At 30.7% G+C, this 19733-nt stretch overlaps 4 protein-coding genes across 12 annotated transcripts; 2 read left to right on the top strand and 2 right to left on the bottom strand.

The window, feature by feature from the left end:
• Positions 1-950: 950 nt before the first annotated feature.
• Positions 951-9859, bottom strand: Pds5 (cohesin associated factor B pds5). 8 transcript variants are annotated; one of them, XM_076905915.1, is made up of 17 exons: positions 9590-9859; positions 7543-7694; positions 7235-7429; positions 6922-7112; positions 6643-6850; positions 5890-6396; positions 5516-5814; positions 4576-4918; positions 4386-4490; positions 3863-4282; positions 3248-3610; positions 2815-3046; positions 2446-2693; positions 2077-2373; positions 1798-1833; positions 1414-1464; positions 951-1353 (listed from the first exon to the last, which is right to left on the bottom strand). In XM_076905915.1, exons 2-17 carry the CDS (start codon positions 7621-7623, stop codon positions 1297-1299), a joined length of 3633 nt encoding a protein of 1210 aa, XP_076762030.1. In that variant the 5' UTR covers positions 7624-7694; positions 9590-9859; the 3' UTR covers positions 951-1296. The 8 variants fall into 8 exon arrangements, with proteins under 8 accessions (XP_076762030.1, XP_076762029.1, XP_076762028.1 ...); XM_076905914.1 differs by having other exon boundaries at positions 951-1368; XM_076905913.1 differs by having other exon boundaries at positions 2800-3046.
• A 498-nt stretch (positions 9860-10357) lies between these two features.
• On the top strand, positions 10358-11216 carry Rps20 (ribosomal protein S20). The gene is made up of 3 exons (XM_076906002.1): positions 10358-10508; positions 10721-10826; positions 10912-11216. Exons 1-3 carry the CDS (start codon positions 10506-10508, stop codon positions 11166-11168), a joined length of 366 nt encoding a protein of 121 aa, XP_076762117.1. The 5' UTR covers positions 10358-10505; the 3' UTR covers positions 11169-11216.
• Positions 11217-11656: 440 nt separating this feature from the next.
• Positions 11657-13341, bottom strand: Eif2alpha (eukaryotic translation initiation factor 2 subunit alpha). The gene is made up of 5 exons (XM_076905674.1): positions 13089-13341; positions 12763-12994; positions 12452-12684; positions 12252-12367; positions 11657-12151 (listed from the first exon to the last, which is right to left on the bottom strand). The coding sequence occupies exons 1-5, from the start codon at positions 13324-13326 to the stop codon at positions 11969-11971; spliced, it is 1002 nt and encodes a 333-aa protein (XP_076761789.1). The 5' UTR covers positions 13327-13341; the 3' UTR covers positions 11657-11968.
• A 643-nt stretch (positions 13342-13984) lies between these two features.
• Positions 13985-19204, top strand: Usp20-33 (Ubiquitin specific protease 20/33). Of its 2 annotated transcripts, none has more exons than XM_076905353.1 (4): positions 13985-14634; positions 14926-16680; positions 17441-17712; positions 17788-19204. In XM_076905353.1, exons 1-4 carry the CDS (start codon positions 14216-14218, stop codon positions 18087-18089), a joined length of 2748 nt encoding a protein of 915 aa, XP_076761468.1. In that variant the 5' UTR covers positions 13985-14215; the 3' UTR covers positions 18090-19204. The 2 variants fall into 2 exon arrangements, with proteins under 2 accessions (XP_076761468.1, XP_076761467.1); XM_076905352.1 differs by having other exon boundaries at positions 13987-14634; positions 14923-16680.
• The last annotated feature ends 529 nt before the right edge of the window (positions 19205-19733 follow it).

Consider the following 19733-nt stretch of genomic DNA (forward strand, 5'->3'; position numbering starts at 1 on the left):
ATGAACTTTCAATCGATTATCAGATTGACGGTGTACTCGGTACTTTTTGTATAACAAAGAATGTTTTTTAACGAATAATTTTTTTATATTAATGCGCACTATTTGTCGAAGATATATTTATATGTATACATATATTAGATACTATTGAAGTATTTATAAGGACACCATGTCTGAAATAAATTAATAATTAATGACCGTGCGCTGACTAAATCTCGTTTAAATTAATTTTAGAATTAAAAATATAAACAGATAATTTTATGAGAATATGTCTTCTCAGAAACTAATAGTCATAAAAAGAAAAAAAACTATGCAATTTCTCAATAAAATAATAATAATAATAGCAATATATATAAGACAATAATATTAATATAATATAATAATGATAATCAGATTAATAGAAACAAACAACTTTGGATCACAAAGCCAATTGACACACATCCTCTTTTGTCTAGAACACGATGTTGACGAAAATCCAACAACGTTATGTTGTTCTCTTCTGCATCCATGGATTTAATGAAATGTATTTCGACATATTTTATGTAATGAATATAATTTTCAATTATCTTCTTTTTATTGAAAATTACAATATAAATTCAATGATGTATCGTTCTTTTGTGTATGAGAATGTTGATATTTAGAAGTAAATTCTTACAAAAATTTTGTATACAATAGTTGTTTGTCCATGTAGGAGAATGTGCGTGATATAGATAGTATAAATGATTGTATTCATTAATGCAAAAGTGAACAATATAACAATTGCCAGATGTTTCATAAGGAAGAAAGACCTTTAATTGGGAGATATTTTTCAATACTTGTATAAAAAAGATGTTAGTTACACATTTATCAACTTTAAAGAACCATAACGTTTTTTATCATTGAATGTGCCATTGGTTTGCTTAATACGTAGAGAGATTAAATTAATTAAAGGAAAACAAATTCTCTCCCCCTCACGCTCTCTGTCACTTTTCTTTTTATAAGTAAAACAAATACAATTTCAAAATCATCAAATACTAAATATTTAATTTCCTCACAAATGCAATGCAACTCCATAAAATTTGTCGGATTGTAAGCTTAGACGTAGTAATTACTTGACGTTAATGTATCATTATCTTAACATCTTACTGTCTAGACATACGCGAACGACAGGTTTATTAATTGTTGTACATAACCAAAATATTCTGTTTTCTAATTTGTAAAGTATTTCTTTTTTAGATTCTTTTAATTCTCGTGATCATCACGTCCCTTAAGTCTTTCCCCTATTACTAACATCCTCTCGGACACAGTCCATTCACTTAATTATTTATTTACTTTATCTGATTCTCTTAATGCCCTCTTCGCTGGTGGTTCTTCAATCTGAAAAAATGCATTCTTAATTATGTATCGAATTAGAAGTGTGAACTTAGTCTTACTTACTTCTTCCTCTAAACCAGGTAATTGAATTCTAGTTTCTGATGCTTCTGCCGGCTGCAAGAATAAATTTAGTACATTTTACATTACCTTGTAATATGAAGCCATTAAGTATTAAATTAATATCGCTAATTTACTGCAATTAAATTACAAAACTCTACGTTAATCATTTTTAAGTTACCAATATAGAAAGAACAATTTTTGAGAATTTATGGCAATTATACTGTAATATAATATTTTATTACATCATTCTTTTTTATTTTGATATGAAGTTCTTATGATGTTTTTTTCAAAATTATGATGTTTTAATTATGTAATTGCTATAGAAAATCAGCAATATATTGAAAATTTTTCATATGAACTATATAAATGTATTTTAAATAGTTTTACCTGTGCATCAATACATTCCACTTCTCCAATTTGCAGCTTGAAAATTATATCAAATACATACTCAATTTTTTTAACACTCTCATTTATATAATATGTCAATGGTTTATTACACAAATATTATACATCCATTTTTCTCTTAAGTTTAGGTACCAATATGTGTGAAATAAACCATCAACGTACTGTTTTGAGAAAAAGTTGCAAATAATGTATTCTATATTTTATCTTACGCACATCGTACGTTTATATCAATTGTATTATAGATTGTTTTAATTGTCTTACCCTTGCATCAGTTTCATTTGGCCCAATGCCTACTTCTTTTTGTTGTTTAGACTTGGCCCTACGTTGTGGTCTTTCGCTAACAGAATGCGTATTGTGAATCGAACCTTTCCCTTTTTGACTTGACATGTTTATTTGCATTTCTGCAGGCAAATAATTCCTAGTGTTCGCTAGTAATTCATCCGCCCGCTTGAAGTACATAGTAGGAATTCGCGTTTCACTTGGGAATTCTTTCATGTCGAAATTTGTCGTTTTCGTATATATCACATTCATAGCCAAATCACAAACGGCCCACAATTTCTGCAGTACATAAGAGATATTGTATATTTTATATATTTTATAAGTAAAAAATAAATAATTCGAAATAATTACATAATTCATGTTATTATCCTCGGACTTCAGAGCATCTTTATGACTCTTCATTCGTTCTATCAGATTTTTATAAAAACTATAGCAATAATATTCATTCTTTGTTATAAGAGGTTCTAATATAAACCATAAACATTGTTGTATCATTTTTAACTGACTGACCATCAAATGACTTGTGAATTCAGGGTCATGTGCAAGAATAGGGACTGCAAATACTAGCATGTAGTCAGGAAGAATGTGAGGCAGTTGACCTATAATAACAATTTAATAGAATAATTAAATTGCCCTTTTCATAATATTGGTTTAATAAGAAAAAAAAATAATAATGCTAAACAATATTTCGATAATGTGCCTTACTATTTAGTTTCTTACCCATGGCCCGTTCCACTGTACCCAATGATAACGTCTTAACGTAATCCCTCCTTTTATTTATATCAGTTTGCATGTAAGTTTTTAAAACACACTTTAACCTTTTATCTTGTTCTTTGCCAGCAAGTGCATAGTAACCCATAAAATCTAGTGGCAAGCACTTATTTGGGATTCCCCTTCCGAGTCCTTTATGTAACTTGCTACCAAATGCTTCTCTTACTTGTGGAACTTCATCCTATAAGTCGTTTTATACTTGTAAACACATTCGATAATATTTTCAAACAATTTTTTCCAGTAATATATGTCATGAAAATGATATTTTTGTATATATCATTTTTCAACTATACATGTATGTATATCTATATATTTGTATATCAGTAACAACTTATTAAAAAACAAAAGTATTAATAATAAATTATAATGTACAAAATCGTACCACCATGAGCTGAGATAAGTTATAGAATTGTTCCGCAGTGAATTGATCACCAACACCTTTTTGTTCACAAATTTTTAGCATTGAGCAGCCAGCCTGTAGCCGCAACCAACTCATCTCTGCTTTACTTAAACGGCCCTGTTGTAAAAGATCCCCTTTGTTTACTACAAATGCATTTAACATTCTGAACGTTTTCTGGGCAGAGAGTACGTCAGTCTTCAATCCTAACAACCAGCGTGCCATACACTTCAAACCTTCTAATCTACAACGTGTTTCTTCAGGCAATTGATCTTCTCTGCACCAATCTCCTTCAATAGTGTCAGCAGTTTGTTCGCTACTTTCTTTTACTAATAACTCCTTGACTATCTATAAATTGAATTAAACACTTAAGTTGAACAAATGGTTCTATTAAACAAGCTAAAGTAATTCCGGAGCGATAACATAGTAGGGCTTCCCATATTTAGATATTTCTAAGTTACAGAACAAGTTCGTGAACATCTCTTAAAAGGTTGAATAAATAAAGCACATTAGAGAAGTAATTCTTCTCTTATTCAAATAGATGTAACTATCTATTAGATTCGGATCTAGGAAACTTTACTATGCTTAGGTAAAACTTACCTTTCTAGACACCATATTTTTTATTTGTACTTGATACTTTTCTGGTAAATTGTAAGCTATGTGACCTAATGTAACTATAGATGTTCGATAATATTCTGAAGTCGGTGTGAGGCTATTTTTAATTCTTTCAATAATTTCAGGGAAAATGGTATCATGAATGTTGGTCATATTAACAAATAAACACCTGATAGCTTGCTTTGCTTGTTTCGGTGTTCCCGTTTCTGCAAAGTTTTTACATATCGGAACCATAAGATCCATGATATCCGATGCAACATCACATAAAGGCTTATATTTCCCTAGAAATGTGAAAATCGAAAGGACCAATGGTGCTACCATTTCATCCTCTAGTTCCAGAAAATGAACAAGTTGCATCAGAATGTCATTATGAAGAAAATGTGGACCAAATACGAATGAAAGCATCTAAAAGAAAATGAATAGCGGATATGTATTTAGAGTGAACTAATAACATAAATTAACATGAATTAATAACAAATGCCTTTATAAAATAAAATCATAAGCATACCACGAGTAATCTCAGACCCTTTTCACCTGCATTATTTGGATTAAGTCCAACTTCTTCTATGACATTACCTCCATTCAAACAGTCTAATACATATCCGATTAAAACCTGGTAAAGAAATGAGTATAAAAGAATATGAATCTACAAGTTATGTATGTAAATATATATGTAAAAGAGAATCATATGTACTTACTCTAATTGCTTCTTCATCAATCATTACAGAACTAACTCTTTCTAACAACATTTTTATTGTGTTGTAATATAAATTTGTCATGACAGGCTGTCCCAATTTTTTGAGGACCATACTTATTGTGTCTGCGCATTCTTTGCAAGAAACATTCGGTTGAACTATTGTTTCCATTCCTTGTAACAACGCCGAATCTTTTCTCATGTGAGCACTAAATTTCTGTAGAAATTCTTGCACTTTCATAGGATCCGGCAGAAACCGAGATATCTGATGAATTTTAGCTACAAGCTCAACCATGGCATCCGGCTTTTTCACAATCTCTAACCATTCAACCACTGCTCTTCTTACACTGAAGTATAAAATTTCACATAAAAATCATAACAAAATTACAATGCATATGAAGAGTCAGAGGGAAAAACGTCGAGAATCTTTATTATCCTCTAGAAAGTAAAAAAATAATTTCGCATCTCCTACAGACATCTCACTAATTCATATTTTTAAGTTTAATTTTCAGAAATTAACCTTTCTACAGCTATAGTTGGATTATTTAGAGACCAATCACCCTGAAGACGATAAAGGCTCATACGTATTTACAAATAATTCTCTGTAAACAGTCTGCTGATAATATACAGAATTTCAAAATTGAGCGAAATATCCACGTGTATAGCAAATTACCTACACTATATAAGAGTATTAGAAAAAGCTAATATTTAAAAATTATGCGTGCAGACCATATAACATCACGCCTGTGTGAAATATTGAAAACTATTGGCGTACATAATTTGTTTCATGTACACTTCACATTCCGAAGCTTAACAATACATAATTCATCTTAAAAACAATAAAAAAACATATTAACCGACATTGTTTTCCCTTTCATTTTTTACTTACTTTTGCATACAAAACAATGTTTAAAAAAAGAAAAGAGTAGAAAAAATATACTTACGCAAGCTGATGCTTTTGTAGCTCCACAAATGCTTTGGATGCATGATCGTCAATAGTACCTAACAAATGGTATAGCTTCTTCATTCTTTCTCCTGCTGGTAATTGGTATGGTACCAAGCAAGTGTTTAGTAATCTTTCTACTAATAATCTGTCTTCCATGCCTGCCATGTAATAACCATGTAATATTTTATCCTTTATCCAAGTAACAGCCTTCTTTGTTGCTTGTGGCACATCCGCATCATTTAAATGTTTCTTGTATATCATTGCTAATCCTGCCATTGCTTCTTTTCTGATTTTAAACTATAAGTTAAAACAATTATTAGAATACATTTTACACTGTGATAATAGACATATCTAATTAACACGATGACATGCCTTTTTATCTAAAGTTCTTTCTTTAACAAATTCTAATAAGTCTTCACTGTCTGACACCACTTCGAAGTCTCTCCTGGCAGTAGTCACTATAGCCATAACAACTTCATATCGAACACTTTCATCTGCATCATGTTGTCTTAATTTTAAAGTATCAGTAATATCCTTTCTGAGTTCAGGATGGTTCAGTAAAAAATGCATCGAATACTGCACACACTTTATACGAATGGATACACTGATGTCATTAAACCTTCCTAAAAATGCACGCCACAGTTGTGTATGCTGTACAGCTAACTGGGATCCTTTCTCAGAAAACATCCTTGCCAACAATGCTACAGCACCCAATCTCTCGGTTTCAGAAGAAGATTTTAGTTTACACTCTAACTGTGGAAGGACGGACAACAAGACGCTTGGACATATGTGATTTAACTCATAAATCAAATCATACACTTTCTTGCAGATTTGTAAGCTTTTCTCTTCCTTTCCCAAGATTAGCACGTGATTAAAGAACTATCAATTTAGAAATATAGATAACATTGTATTATAATTTTTCATGCATTTGCATAAGAGATATACAGGTCATCCTGCAAGATTTGACTCTTTATTTAATTAAAAAGCATTATTTCTAACAGTAAATTTATCAATCAACACCATCTATTTGACTAAAATTAACTGAACTAGTTTTTAGGAACTTTTTGATCAAAGCTTATAGGATGTTCTGTATAAATAAAAATATTTAAAGTTTATTCTACTTACTGCTTGAATATAAGGTTCTAATGTATCGCTACATTTAATTACTAGCTCTTTTGCAAGTAAATACGCGTTTTTTTTCTGTGTTTTATTCGGTTCTACGATGTTCATAAGTATAATGTCTAAAAGTTCATTACTAACAATGTCTGATTCTGTAATAAGTGGGCATAATACATCCAACATAAAGCTTTTGACTTTACCAGAATGTTCATCGCTGAAATTTTAACAATTACAAATTTAATGAATGTCCCATTTATAGAACTATACATATTGTGTTATACTCACTTTACTATCCTAAACATAAGAGAAAAAAGAGCACAGAAAATTTCCTGGCAGTCTTCTAATTCGAAGCACATATTAAATGATTTTACATATGCCAAATTTTCCAAAAGATAAAAGTATCTTTTAAAAGCAGGGTCTTTGGGATCTTTTAAACCAGCTAATTGCTTAATTAAAAATAAGAATATTGTTTTGACCTATAACAAGTAACAATTTAATATCTTACAAAATAGAAATTAAAAAATGGAACAAGTCTTTAAGGCTGGTAATATTTTTCGTACAAAAAATTTGCTATTTGAATAATATGACCACTTATTACCTGCTCTGCATCTTTATATGGAGCTTCAGGTGCATAAACCCTTAGAACATCTGCGATGCAACAGGCAATTAAAAGTTGCACATCTTTACTTTGATGCATTAAAAAATGTTCTTCCGCCAAATGTAATGCAAGCGGTATATATTGTTGATACATTCCTTCATCTTGACCCATCGCTTGTAAAGTGTGAGCTAACGTCTATTTAATAGAATTCATTGTCAGTTACATTATGCTATTTTATCTAGTTTCTTCTTCTCCATTAAAAAGAAAAGGTAGTATTGTAGGTATGAAATATATTTACTCAAGTATACCTTTAATCTTCTAATAAGTTCGTCTGGACCCAAATCTTCGGTAACAGATCTGCACCCTTGCGGGTAAACTATTTCTGACATGTTTGCTAAATGATTCAACCAAATATGAGAAACTTTGTATCCTTAAAATAATCTAAAACACCGTCCAAATTCTGTAACATTACATATTTTGTTAGCTACTGTTCTAGAATTTTCAAAACTTATTTTTTTTATATACAATTTGACAATTGCTGCTTTGGAAGATCAATAACACAAGTGTGAAATCAGATCATTCAGAATCATTAGTTTTGGCGAACCTTTTACAACTGCTACAACTATAAAATAATCAAAATATGCTAAACATCTTCTATTTTTCCATTGAATGATCAAATTGAAAAATAAGAGTCTAGAACAAAGTTTCACATCACCTAAAAATGATATTTTTCTATATTTTTAAGTTCAATTTCAAGACTAATTATATTATCTAGCACTCTTTTCTTTCTAATCGATAAAAGTTAATTCTAAAAGATGTAAAATCCACCACTCACAAAGTCTGCTAAAATTTGATTATTGTTCCATCATTATTTTTGCCATGATTCTTCTATTGCTCATCAAACATTTGTTTCATTATTTAAGTATAAGTAGAACGTAATTAAATTGGTTCTTTTCATCTTTTGAAACATTTTTTGTAATTGTGTCATTGTTTTTTCAAAACAGTGGGATGAAACCATTCCCATAGTAAGAAAAGTATTGTAGTAAATTGTGATGTTCTATACTTAATACATCAACTACTGATATATTACATATGTAACGTGAATGTTACCCTAATGTAAATTCCTATACTACTTAATGCAAGAATAATATTTTTTTAATCGTATAATTGTATGTAAACTTAAGTTCAAAACAAATATTTTTACACAAAGATAAATTGTATTTAAATCTGCTGTTTTCATTTAAAACTATTAATAGTCATTATGTTAATAATGCATCTTTTCATAGAATCTAACTAAAATAAATGACTAAATTTTGCTATCATGTTCCTCTCTTTTTAAAAATGAAATAAGCTTGTTTAAATATATGCCTACACAGTTTTTCTTGTTTATGACAGAGTACCATACGAATACTTGAAATTTCCTTAAAGAAATTATGCAAGTTGTCCACTTTAAATTTTTACGGCAATATATTTTAAATGTTATTATATGAAATAATATTGCTTGCCTATTATTATCCTATCGACAGAATCATTATAAAACCAAAATCTAAGGGTATCTTTAAAAATAAATTGTTGTGATAATCTTAATTATTTCTAACAAGAAAAAAGTGTTAATATTGACTGAAATTTGATAAATAATAATCTAATTTGTAAAATATATTAAAATCAAAAAGTATATACATTCCAGAAGGTGAAACGTTTCAAACCTACATTTATATGATCCTTCTTTCGTCCTTAAAATAAAAAGTGATACCAAAGTTTGACAATCCATATCAATTACACTTCGCATTTGAAAATGATACATAATACAAGTATGGACACAAATTAACAATGCAATAATAATTCTTATAGATTGTTTAAATAATCGTACCATTAAAGAACAAGATAACGATAAAATTTTCCAGGTTAAACTGGAACAGTATAAACATATAATCGACAACGAAAAGAAATCAAATTAATTAGACTAAAGAATAAACGCGAATAGTTACGTTAATGCTGGGTAATACCTTTCATAAAATAATATTATAGTTTGCATCGATATAAACAGTCGTTAGAAACCGCTACATATCTACTAAAGAGAATACAAAACATACAAGAAAAATATGACTTAAATCAATCAATTAGAAGTTAAAGTAACATGCTCGTTCGTGTATACCTAGATTAAAATGCGATACAAGTAATTTAAACCAGATTAGAGTGGAGCAGTACGTAGGTTATGTCTACGATTCGTGCATAAATATATGAAAACGATGTAAACAGTATTACTATTTAGCAAACTTACAGAGGTAAGGATAGTTTAAAACGCATTATTATAGGAAAGATATCGAGTACTATAACTATTAGAGGAGGTATTACCTCAAGATATGCATAGGCACCACAAGGCCTGTGACACTCAAAATATCAATAAAGCAAATATATGTGATGGATACACGGCACAATCTTAGTTTCTCGAGTTCACGCACTTTCACGTTTTAATTATTACTAAGTGCGAGTATATCGCCTTCGACGTAACTTTCTGAATTTCTTGTAAATATTTCGCATGGTAAAACGCTCAAAATATCAACAGAAATGTAACGAAATCGTTTTCGTAAACGGTTAAGCGTGTCAAAGGACGCGACAGCGCAATTCGATCACTTGAAGTTATCTACATTTAGCTATATCGTGGAATGCTTCAGGCTCGTGTGGTTAAACAACACCAACGTGAAAGTACCGAGGAGAAAGTACTGGTAATTCTATTGGTCGGAATGTACGGGAAAATATATCGCGCCAATAGTACAATGATATTCTAATAAGCATCTGAACGAAGTTGGTCTGAGATTTAGTGGTCAATTCTAATGGAGCGATATGTATGTGCATTGCTATTTATCGTCGATTTTTAGAACCAATTTAAATAGTTACTTGTTTGAAAAATTCCCGTTTAACCAAACGATGCATGTATAATTATAAAAATTCGAAAACAAACATATTCAAGATTATGCAGATTTTTCGACAATTTCAATTTTATAAATGATTATGATAAATATTGAGATTTGTTAAACATGAATTTATATTTATTTTAGTAATATGTAATATATTTACACATATACGTGACACGAAAAATGTTTGCAGGAAATATTTACAAGTAGTAAAGTATACATGATTGTACCAAACCGGAAATCGTGATTTCCCTCTCTTCTATTTGGCACATGCAACGTGTGCGGGTACTGGTTCAGCGCTGATCAGTTTTACTTGAAACAAAATTGATTATCTCGACCAGGAATATAATTAAGCAATGGTGAATGATCATTTTAACAATATTACATGATACATAAGTTTTTTCAAGTAAATTTTTCGAACAATTTATAAATCTTTTCGTATAACAAGCTTAGTTTGTTAGGTTAATTGTATCCAACCATGCGGTTTACAATAATAACCTCATATACTTTTTGTTTCACAGTTATTATATTTTCTTTATCATTGATTTTAATTCAAGAAATAATTTTTTAGGCAAGTACAAAAGTTGACAACCCTGAAAAGCCAGGACAAGAAGTAACTCCTATTCACAGAATTAGGATCACGCTAACTTCGCGGAATGTTCGTTCCCTTGAGAAGGGTAAGTTTTTTATATTCTGTTTTATGCTAGTGCTACATACATATTTTTTAATAACATATATGTATATATATATGTGTTGTTTTAGTTTGTTCTGAATTGATTAATGGAGCAAACAAACAGAAACTCAAGGTTAAGGGTCCAGTTCGTATGCCTACAAAGATTCTAAGAATAACCACGCGTAAAACGCCTTGTGGTGAAGGTTCGAAAACGTGGGATCGTTTCCAAATGCGTATTCACAAAAGAGTGATTGACTTGTATTCACCGTCAGAAATTGTGAAACAAATTACAAGCATTTCCATCGAACCTGGTGTAGAGGTGGAAGTTACGATCGCAAATGAATAAAAATTTGAATAATAATAAAAAATTTTAATAAAAATGTAAAAATGCAAATGCTTATATAGATTTATTTACACTTTATAATATAAGATTAAGTATACGACTCATTTCGAAGCTAAACTGATCAACTCTATGATAGTCAATTGTTTAGTGTCTGTAAAATTAGATATTCGTCCTATACTTCTGTATTAAATTTCAATTTAAAGATTTACAAAGAATAGAGTTGATTTGTTTGGCTTTTGATTAATTCATATTAAATTCAACCAGTCATATCAAGATGTTTGGTTCATTTGAAGGAAAGGTCGATCTTTTTAAAAAAAAAATAAACTAAGAATGACAATTTACGAAACTATAAATCATAAATATATACCTGTACAATCAAGTTTACAAAATTCAAAGCTTTTCTATGGAAATAAATTTAAAACCATTAAGATGATGGCTTAAAACCTTACTCCAACTTCATGTGGATTACATTATGTTCTATTTCAAATTGATTGATTTGATATGTTATAATTAACTTCATTACACATATACATACATACATTACATAAAACATTACAAATATTTTGCCAATATTAAAAAATAAATTTTCTATTAGTAATAATTTTTCGATGGTATTCATTTGTTTATTTTATGAAGTTAATAGAAAATTATTTATAAATTATAATACATTGATTTTTGTGTGTTTATCTGAAGAATTCTGCATAATGTCCAGCAAGGCAGTAGCATACTTGTAAAAGTATGGTTGCAAATCAAGAATAATGGTCAGGTAATGAAATGTGTGATTTATTAAATTATTCCTAGGTTTATTCTTCTTCTTCAGACTCATTTTCTTTTTTATCTTCATCTGCACCTTCACCACCACTAAATCCATCCATTCCTTCTACTTCCTCTTCGTCATCATCACCAGCAACCTCAGCATTTTCAAGTTCAGCCCGTTCCATTTGTCTTGCTAATTCTGCTTCATCAGTTGCAGTAACAACTTTTGGCTATAGATTAAAATATCATTATTAGTACTTTCCATTACTCTATTTGATTGCAAATTCTTAATTATTAGTATGTCTTTTATAACAACATAATTTAACTTACAGCCATTTGTACATTAAATACACCTCCGAGTGATGTTATTTTACTTTGTATAGCATCGATAGCATCATTTAATGCTTTTAAACCATCTTGTTTTTCTGGTGTAGATGTTGTCATAACTAAAAAGAACTTCTTTCATATTTACTCTGGTATTAAAATCAAGGAATTCGCAAGTGGATACACCACTAATGGATATACCATACCATATAACGGTGGCGCAATTAAATTAATTTTAATTGGAAGTTCATCTGTAGAAAGAGCTAAGCCAGCTTTTAAAGCAGCTTTTACTGCATCGATTCCTTCATATCCATAACAAGCTACTTCTACATCTGCTCTAATTTTCACTGCTTGAGAAGTTAATTTTCGTTTGATATTATTTAATAACACTTCCTTTGTATGTTCGTCAAGACCACACTCTGCTAAAATAGATGGATCCCTAGAGGAACAACAATGTCACAATCGTGCAAATAATATCATAATCCTTTTCATATTTTTTTAAGCTTTTCATACTTACAAAACTGATTGTTTAAAGAAATCATATGCAGAGGCTTTCTGTTTCTTATACTTTTCCTCAAAATGCCACGCAGTTTTTTGATACAATTCCTCCAACTGATCGTCACTATCATAATGTAATAATTCTGCCACATGTCTCAGAATTGAATTAACAGCTTTTGCTTTTGCATATCTTTCCGTGCATTTTTCTACATCTTCAGCTGATACACGACGTTTACTAAGATCAATATAACCTAAATTAACCCATTCAATAAATTTTTAAGTAAAATGATATATATAAAATATTAAAAATGACTTAAATATAAAACTATTCTATTTATAATTTACCTTTTTCTTTGTCAACCCTGATAACTACAACCGGTTCAGTTTTGCCTACTCTAATAAGTTTATTAATAGATCTAATACGTCTTCTGGACAATTCAGAAAGAAGTATCATACCCTCGATATTATTGTATTCCAATAAATGTACGTATGCTCCCATTTCAGCTATACTGCGTACATTTACCATTACTACGTCTTCCACTTCTGGATACTTTTCTTTGTAAAAGCGACACGACAACACCATTTTTATTACTAAAAAACAGAATAAACAGTTCTTCAGTTTCATTAGTAAAATTTTGCAATTAACTGATTTTAAATTGTCGTAACAATAAACATTGTTTTCCAGTTATTGAAAATATAATCTGTCAAATATTTTGGTAAATAGACAATAGAAGGTTATGACATAGGTTAGGTTCAAGAATTTTTTTTTAATTGTATAACAATACATTCTCTATAATTACCAGTGTTAAATATATATGCACAAAAATTAACAACCTGTTCACTTATAGTACCAGAATACGTATAAAATGTTTAAAATATATTAAAATATGTCAATAATCCATGTGCACTCTCCACTTGGTTTCCAATCAGGTTACTAAGAGAAATACACAGTGGTGCCCAACTTGAAGTTCGTTCGCCGACAACATTTCGTCCAACAACACATCTGTCGTTACAAATACCTTTCGACGAACATCACGATTAATATTACGACGTGCATAAATTAAAAATCTCTCTGCTAAAAAACACATATTATGAATAATACTTCCCAATGAACGGCAATTTTCAACTTAATATCGACATAATCGGCTAAAACTGATCACAGGCAGTCTAAGCGGGTTTCAAATCGATTATCGATTTTACATGCACGCCAACCTATATTTTTTCCATTACATTGGCCAACCGATTTATAATAGCTAATTTTCTCAATACAACTATCACCCATGACAATCGTTTTCGTGGATAATGTTCGATTACCAAGAATGACATGTTCCGATCAGGTTAGAAAATGATTATATCATCATTTGAAACGCGTGTGAGCCAAATTCCAGACGAATGTGAGAAACAAAAGTGTGCGCGCGATTTCGCGTCCCACGATCAATAATAATTGACAGGACGTAAACATCGAAATCCAAATGCCTTTAATCTCGAGGAACTGCCCTCACATCGCCAATCGTGGTGATCTTGCGTTCATCGAGATTGTTGTATCCCAAAAGGAAAGGTTTAAAAAATGCAGTGAATGCAGTACAGACGGTCCTAATTTATGGTTATGTCTGTTCCCTGACTGTCGGTGGGTCGGTTGCCCGGAAACACAATCGGATCATAGCACTGTACACAACCAAAAGTTTCCTAATCATTGTGCTCATATGAACCTCTCTACAAACCGTATCTGGTGTTACTCTTGTAAAAGGGAAGTTATCACCAGACACGTACCATCGCCACCATTGTCGCCCAACCAGGTGGATTTAAAAGCACAAAGCAACAAGTTTGCCGGCGATGCACCTATTAATATAGATTGTAAAACGGATAACTTCAATAGGCTCATATTAGACAAGTAAGTATCGCGTTTACCTGCTTTCAAAATGTTCACGCTTGGAGCGTTGGAGAAAAATGATAAAGTATTTATTATTGTTTAAAGAATAAGTAACATAATTTTAGATGTTATTGCTAGTCAGTTTCATAATAAGTGTTCATTGAAAGAACTTCCATTTTTTCTTTCCTCTTTGTATTATACCTTTTTGTGTTTATTATTACATTTTTCTCCGACCTTTCATTTTTACCTTCTAAAAGAATAAGTTAGCAAGTCTTTAGAAACTAAAAATATCCTATATTTTATAAACAGTAGATTCTATGGTGAACTTATAAACAGAGTGAATTACGAGAAAGATGGATTGTTTAATGAGAAGTCTGGTGATTCACCGGACAGTACCGACTCAGACGAGAGCAAAGATTCTTCTGGAAAGCCGAGAGGCCTTGTTGGTCTTCAGAATATTGGTAACACGTGTTACATGAATGCAGCACTTCAGGCATTATCGAATGTACCTCCTTTGACTCAATTCTTTCTGGATTGTGGTCATATGGTTAGCTATATGTCCAAAGATAGAAAACCTGGTTTAAGCTTAAGCTATTTAAACCTTATCCGAGACATGTGGAATAGGAAAACAAGAGGATATGTTGTGCCACATGGAATACTATCTGGTATTCGAGCAGTTCATCCGATGTTCAGGGGATACCATCAGCATGATACCCAAGAATTTTTAAGATGTTTCATGGATCAATTGCATGAAGAATTAAAAGAGTACATAGAAGATGATCGTGATAATGCATTAAGATTAAAAGGATTGAGTGAACAATCATCGGATGAAGATGAAACCGAAATTGATGGAAATGGTTCTAGCCAATCAGATGCTGAATATGAAACTTGTGATTCCGGAGTAAGCGAACAGAGTTCTCTCAGTGACGAAGGTGAACGTGGTACAAAGAGGAGATACTCTCGGGTGTCACAGTCAGAAAAATTGAGAAGCAAATTCACAAACAGAAGTATCAAAAAGTCATCCGGAGATCAACCATTTTCTCAACCGCAAAGATCAACACAAAACTCGCCTGTGAAATACAGGACTAAGAAGCAAATGAAAACACGGAGTATCATCAGTGACATATTTGATGGTAAACTTTTAAGTAGCGTACAATGTCTTACTTGTGATAGGATTTCAACAAGAGTGGAAACATTTCAAGATTTGTCGCTACCCATTCCAAGTAGAGATCACATTGATATGTTACATCAAGGACCTCTAACACCACAAAAAGCAGGACCATGCTCGGATGTTGTATATGTGACTAATCAGTCTGGTTGGTTATCATGGTTCTTGCAATGGATGAGATCATGGTTTTGGGGGCCAGTTGTCAGCCTCCACGACTGTCTTTCAGCATTTTTTAGCGCAGATGAACTTAAAGGGGATAATATGTACAGTTGTGAGAAGTGTAACAAATTGCGCAATGGAATTAAATTTTCAAAAGTTTTAGAACTACCTGAGATACTGTGTGTCCATTTAAAAAGGTTTCGTCATGAATTAATGTTTAGTTCGAAAATAGCAAGTTACGTTTCATTTCCATTAGAGGGATTAGATATGCGACCATATTTGCATAAAGAGTGTGTATCAAAAGTAACTATGTATGATTTGATATCAGTTATTTGTCATCATGGGACAGCTGGTGGTGGTCACTATACCTGTTACGCATTGAATCCTATTGTTAATAAATGGTTTGAATTCGACGATCAATGTGTCACAGAAGTTTCGCCGGAAACTGTAAAGCATTGCGAGGCTTATGTGTTATTTTATAAAAAGTGGTCACCAGAAATGTTGCAATTACGTGATAAAACTATGGAATTAATGGAAATTTCATCCAGAGAATTGTCTGATTTAAACTTTTTTGTGTCCCGACAATGGATAAATCGTTTCAACACATTCTCAGAACCAGGACCTATAGATAATTCCGATTTTCTTTGTCCACATGGAGGCGTTAATCCTGTTAGAGCACAATTTGTAGATAAACTTAGCATGCCCATTCCGCAAGCAGTTTGGGAATATTTGTATAATACGTAAGTGTTATTTGGATTATGTTTCTTATACAAGACTTTTGTTCTGAGCTTTATAAAATCTCTCGTAAGGAATTGAAAATATAAAAAAAAAAATCTTGCTATGATAGCACTTATGATGAATTCAACAAGTTGCCATACTATACCATTTCATTTCATAAAAAATTGTAAAAATATTTAATCCAAATGAGCACTATTCACATGGACAATTATTAATGTATCAGAAATAAGGAATCAAGTAAGATTTCAATAAGATTATGACAATAGTTTCAAACAAGTCCATTACTGAATACAGCCACTACAAATGAATTGTTTGGTTTTTAGGCTATTAAGTCTATATTACAGTTGTACCACTTTTCCTGTCATATAGTACTGAACTTTCTCTTCTTTACAATTCAACTTCATTATAAAGATAAATATTCAACAGCTTTTCAATTATTTGTTTTTGAAATTTTCTGTAGACCTTAAGTACCTTATTAGCCGAGCATTCACAGATTTCATTGTGTAAAAGTTGAAAACAAATCGTTTCAACAAATTGCTATTAGATCTGAAATAAACGATATAAGATCTCATTTAAAAGAATTAACTTGAAATCTTTTCCATTATTTTATCTTTATGCTAAATAACTTTAATACATTTTCTTCATATCTACAATTCATTATGAGACATTTTATCTTATTCGATGGAAATGGGTAGTCATATGAAACACTTAAAACTATTTTCCTAATTACAATGCAAGCTATTTATTGAAATATTGCTTCAGATTTGGAGGAGGTCCAGCGTGTACACATTTGTATGAATGCCCAATTTGTGAAGAAAAATACGAATCATTACAGAAAAGAAGACAATACGAGATGGAAGTATTCCAACAGCTAAACCATAATACAGATAGTCCTACTGCTATTTATGGATTAGCTATGGCTTGGTTACGTCAGTGGCAAAGTTTTGTTCGAGGTAAAGAAACTCAACCACCTGGACCAATTGACAACAATTCTATTTTAATAAATAAAAATGGTCAGAATATCCTTAAAGTTGGTAAGTTCTTAATTAAAATACCCTAAAAATTATAACAAATGTATGTTGTATGTTTAATATAAAAATTATGTACAGGTTCAGATTATGGACAAATACCAGAAGAACTGTGGCAGTTTTTCTTAACTACATATGATGGAGGACCAGAACTAATGTTGCATTCATGTCAAAGACCTGTTTCCGCTCAGTCTAATGTATCATTACATTCCACTTCAAATTCAAATTTAGATCAGAATTTTAAACCCAGTCGTACAGAAACCAAATCCAACAAACTCTGTATGACCAGGAGTTCTGAAACGATATCGCAACCAGATAGTGCTATTGAAAGTTTAACTTCAGATAGTGATTCTCATCAAACACAAAGGGATGTCAGCGAGTAAATTAATTACTTGGATGTTCTATTACTATGTATACAAAACAACACATTCGCGAGGACATTAGAGTTGTAATTGATATCCTTATATAAAGGTATTAATTTCTAACTATTATGTCCTAACTGTGTGTTACAAAATATTGTTAGATTTTTAAAACAAAAAAATATCTCTTTCGATAGAAAAAGAATTACTTGCACAGCATTAATTGTATAATATGTGGAATAAATTATTTAAAGAAATTGAAGAGATGACTTTATATCTCGTGGCATTCGCTTGTGTGTTTTTTGTTTGTCACTATGTGCAATTTCATGTAAATTTGTAGGTACTATTTGTACTTGATGGGCAATTAGTTAGTATAAAATTTGGTACCAATATGACTGTACTATTTAAAGACAAACATTTAGCTGTATACTTAGCCTAAGCCGGTGAAGCATTATTAGCACTTTAACTTTGGATGCTAAATTTAACTTTTTCCTCTTTGTACATTTATTATAATATCTATGTGTCATTCCTGCATATACAAAATGTTATCAATACTGTTCAAAATTACATATTTTCTGGTTTATATGCATTCATTTAGAAAGAAATACATGTACACTATATACATATATAAGTGGAAGACTGAAAAATAAATTGACTTAATTCAGCAAAAGTTTTTAGTTAATGCTGATAAGATATACTAAACACGATTTAAAACCACAATGAAACTTTACAGAACTATAGTAACACATTCAAGCTTTGTACTTGTAGAAAACTATCTAGTAGGAAATTTCGAACTTCTACTATAATATCTACTGTAATTAACTTATAAATTTATTAATATGTACATCCTTATAGTAGAAGTTAGAAGAATTTTTTTTATTGTGATCTCACGGCCTTGTATTGTTGTCAGAATTATTGAATCCAATGATTAGCGTTTATTTTGTATGCAATATATTATAATGGAATATTCATATTGTATGCGTGAAACGCTTGTTTGGATGCAACTATGATTTGAAATACAAAACGCAGGGACACAACTGATTGTAAAGTTAATATCAATTATTACTTATCACTGTGAAAAGTAACATACCTAAGATAAATAATAAAAAAGTTGATTTCTTTATTTATTACAAAATAAATTGGTTGTGTATGTTATTGATACCTTTTAACGTATTATCACTATATGCAATAAGGTAATGATGTAAATGTGCATTTAATTACAATATAATAGAGATTACATAGATTTCAAATTTATCCTATGTTAGAAAATGTACTGAACATTTTCAATCTTGATTGCATCCTTTAAGCGATTAAAAACATATAGTTGTCACTGATGCTGCATTGGACGTTATTTGGTAATTTATTATTTAAAAGGAAAAAAAAATTATTTTACTAAAGTTGTGTATTTATTCTTCTCTGTAGAATTATCAAACAAGTATAATACATCTTTTAGTGTACCGTAGAATTTTTTTAATTATTTTATATGTGCCGTGAGGTGAAAAATATTAAAAATCTCTGTTATCATATTAAATTTATAGTACAAATGCTAACATTCCGCGTATTTTGAGGTAACGCAAAACTAATATCTGGCGTGAGTCAATCTTATCAAGAGAAGTAATTAAAAGCCGCAGGTTGCGTAGAGACGAAAGACGTACCGATAAGCGATGT

This window comes from Xylocopa sonorina, chromosome 12 (genome assembly GCF_050948175.1).
Source record: "Xylocopa sonorina isolate GNS202 chromosome 12, iyXylSono1_principal, whole genome shotgun sequence".
In the NCBI taxonomy this organism is placed as follows: domain Eukaryota; kingdom Metazoa; phylum Arthropoda; class Insecta; order Hymenoptera; family Apidae; genus Xylocopa; species Xylocopa sonorina.

Bases quoted from the DNA above. Each gene is read 5' to 3' on its own strand.
- Pds5 (XM_076905910.1), bottom strand. From the start codon at position 7,623: ATGTCAGAAATAGTTTACCCGCAAGGGTGCAGATCTGTTACCGAAGAT. The intron at 3,611-3,862 runs GTAAGTTTTACC...TTCAATTTATAG, and splicing joins AAAATATGGTGTCTAGAAAG to ATAGTCAAGGAGTTATTAGT. The intron at 1,369-1,413 runs GTAAGTAAGACT...TACATAATTAAG, and splicing joins TACCTGGTTTAGAGGAAGAA to AATGCATTTTTTCAGATTGA.
- Rps20 (XM_076906002.1), top strand. The intron at 10,827-10,911 runs GTAAGTTTTTTA...GTGTTGTTTTAG, and splicing joins TGTTCGTTCCCTTGAGAAGG to TTTGTTCTGAATTGATTAAT.
- Eif2alpha (XM_076905674.1), bottom strand. From the start codon at position 13,326: ATGGTGTTGTCGTGTCGCTTTTACAAAGAAAAGTATCCAGAAGTGGAA. The intron at 12,368-12,451 runs GTATGGTATATC...AGTTCTTTTTAG, and splicing joins AATTGCGCCACCGTTATATG to TTATGACAACATCTACACCA. The intron at 12,152-12,251 runs GTAAGTTAAATT...TTTAATCTATAG, and splicing joins TATTTAATGTACAAATGGCT to CCAAAAGTTGTTACTGCAAC.
- Usp20-33 (XM_076905352.1), top strand. From the start codon at position 14,216: ATGCCTTTAATCTCGAGGAACTGCCCTCACATCGCCAATCGTGGTGAT. The intron at 16,681-17,440 runs GTAAGTGTTATT...ATATTGCTTCAG, and splicing joins TGGGAATATTTGTATAATAC to ATTTGGAGGAGGTCCAGCGT. The intron at 17,713-17,787 runs GTAAGTTCTTAA...AATTATGTACAG, and splicing joins TCAGAATATCCTTAAAGTTG to GTTCAGATTATGGACAAATA.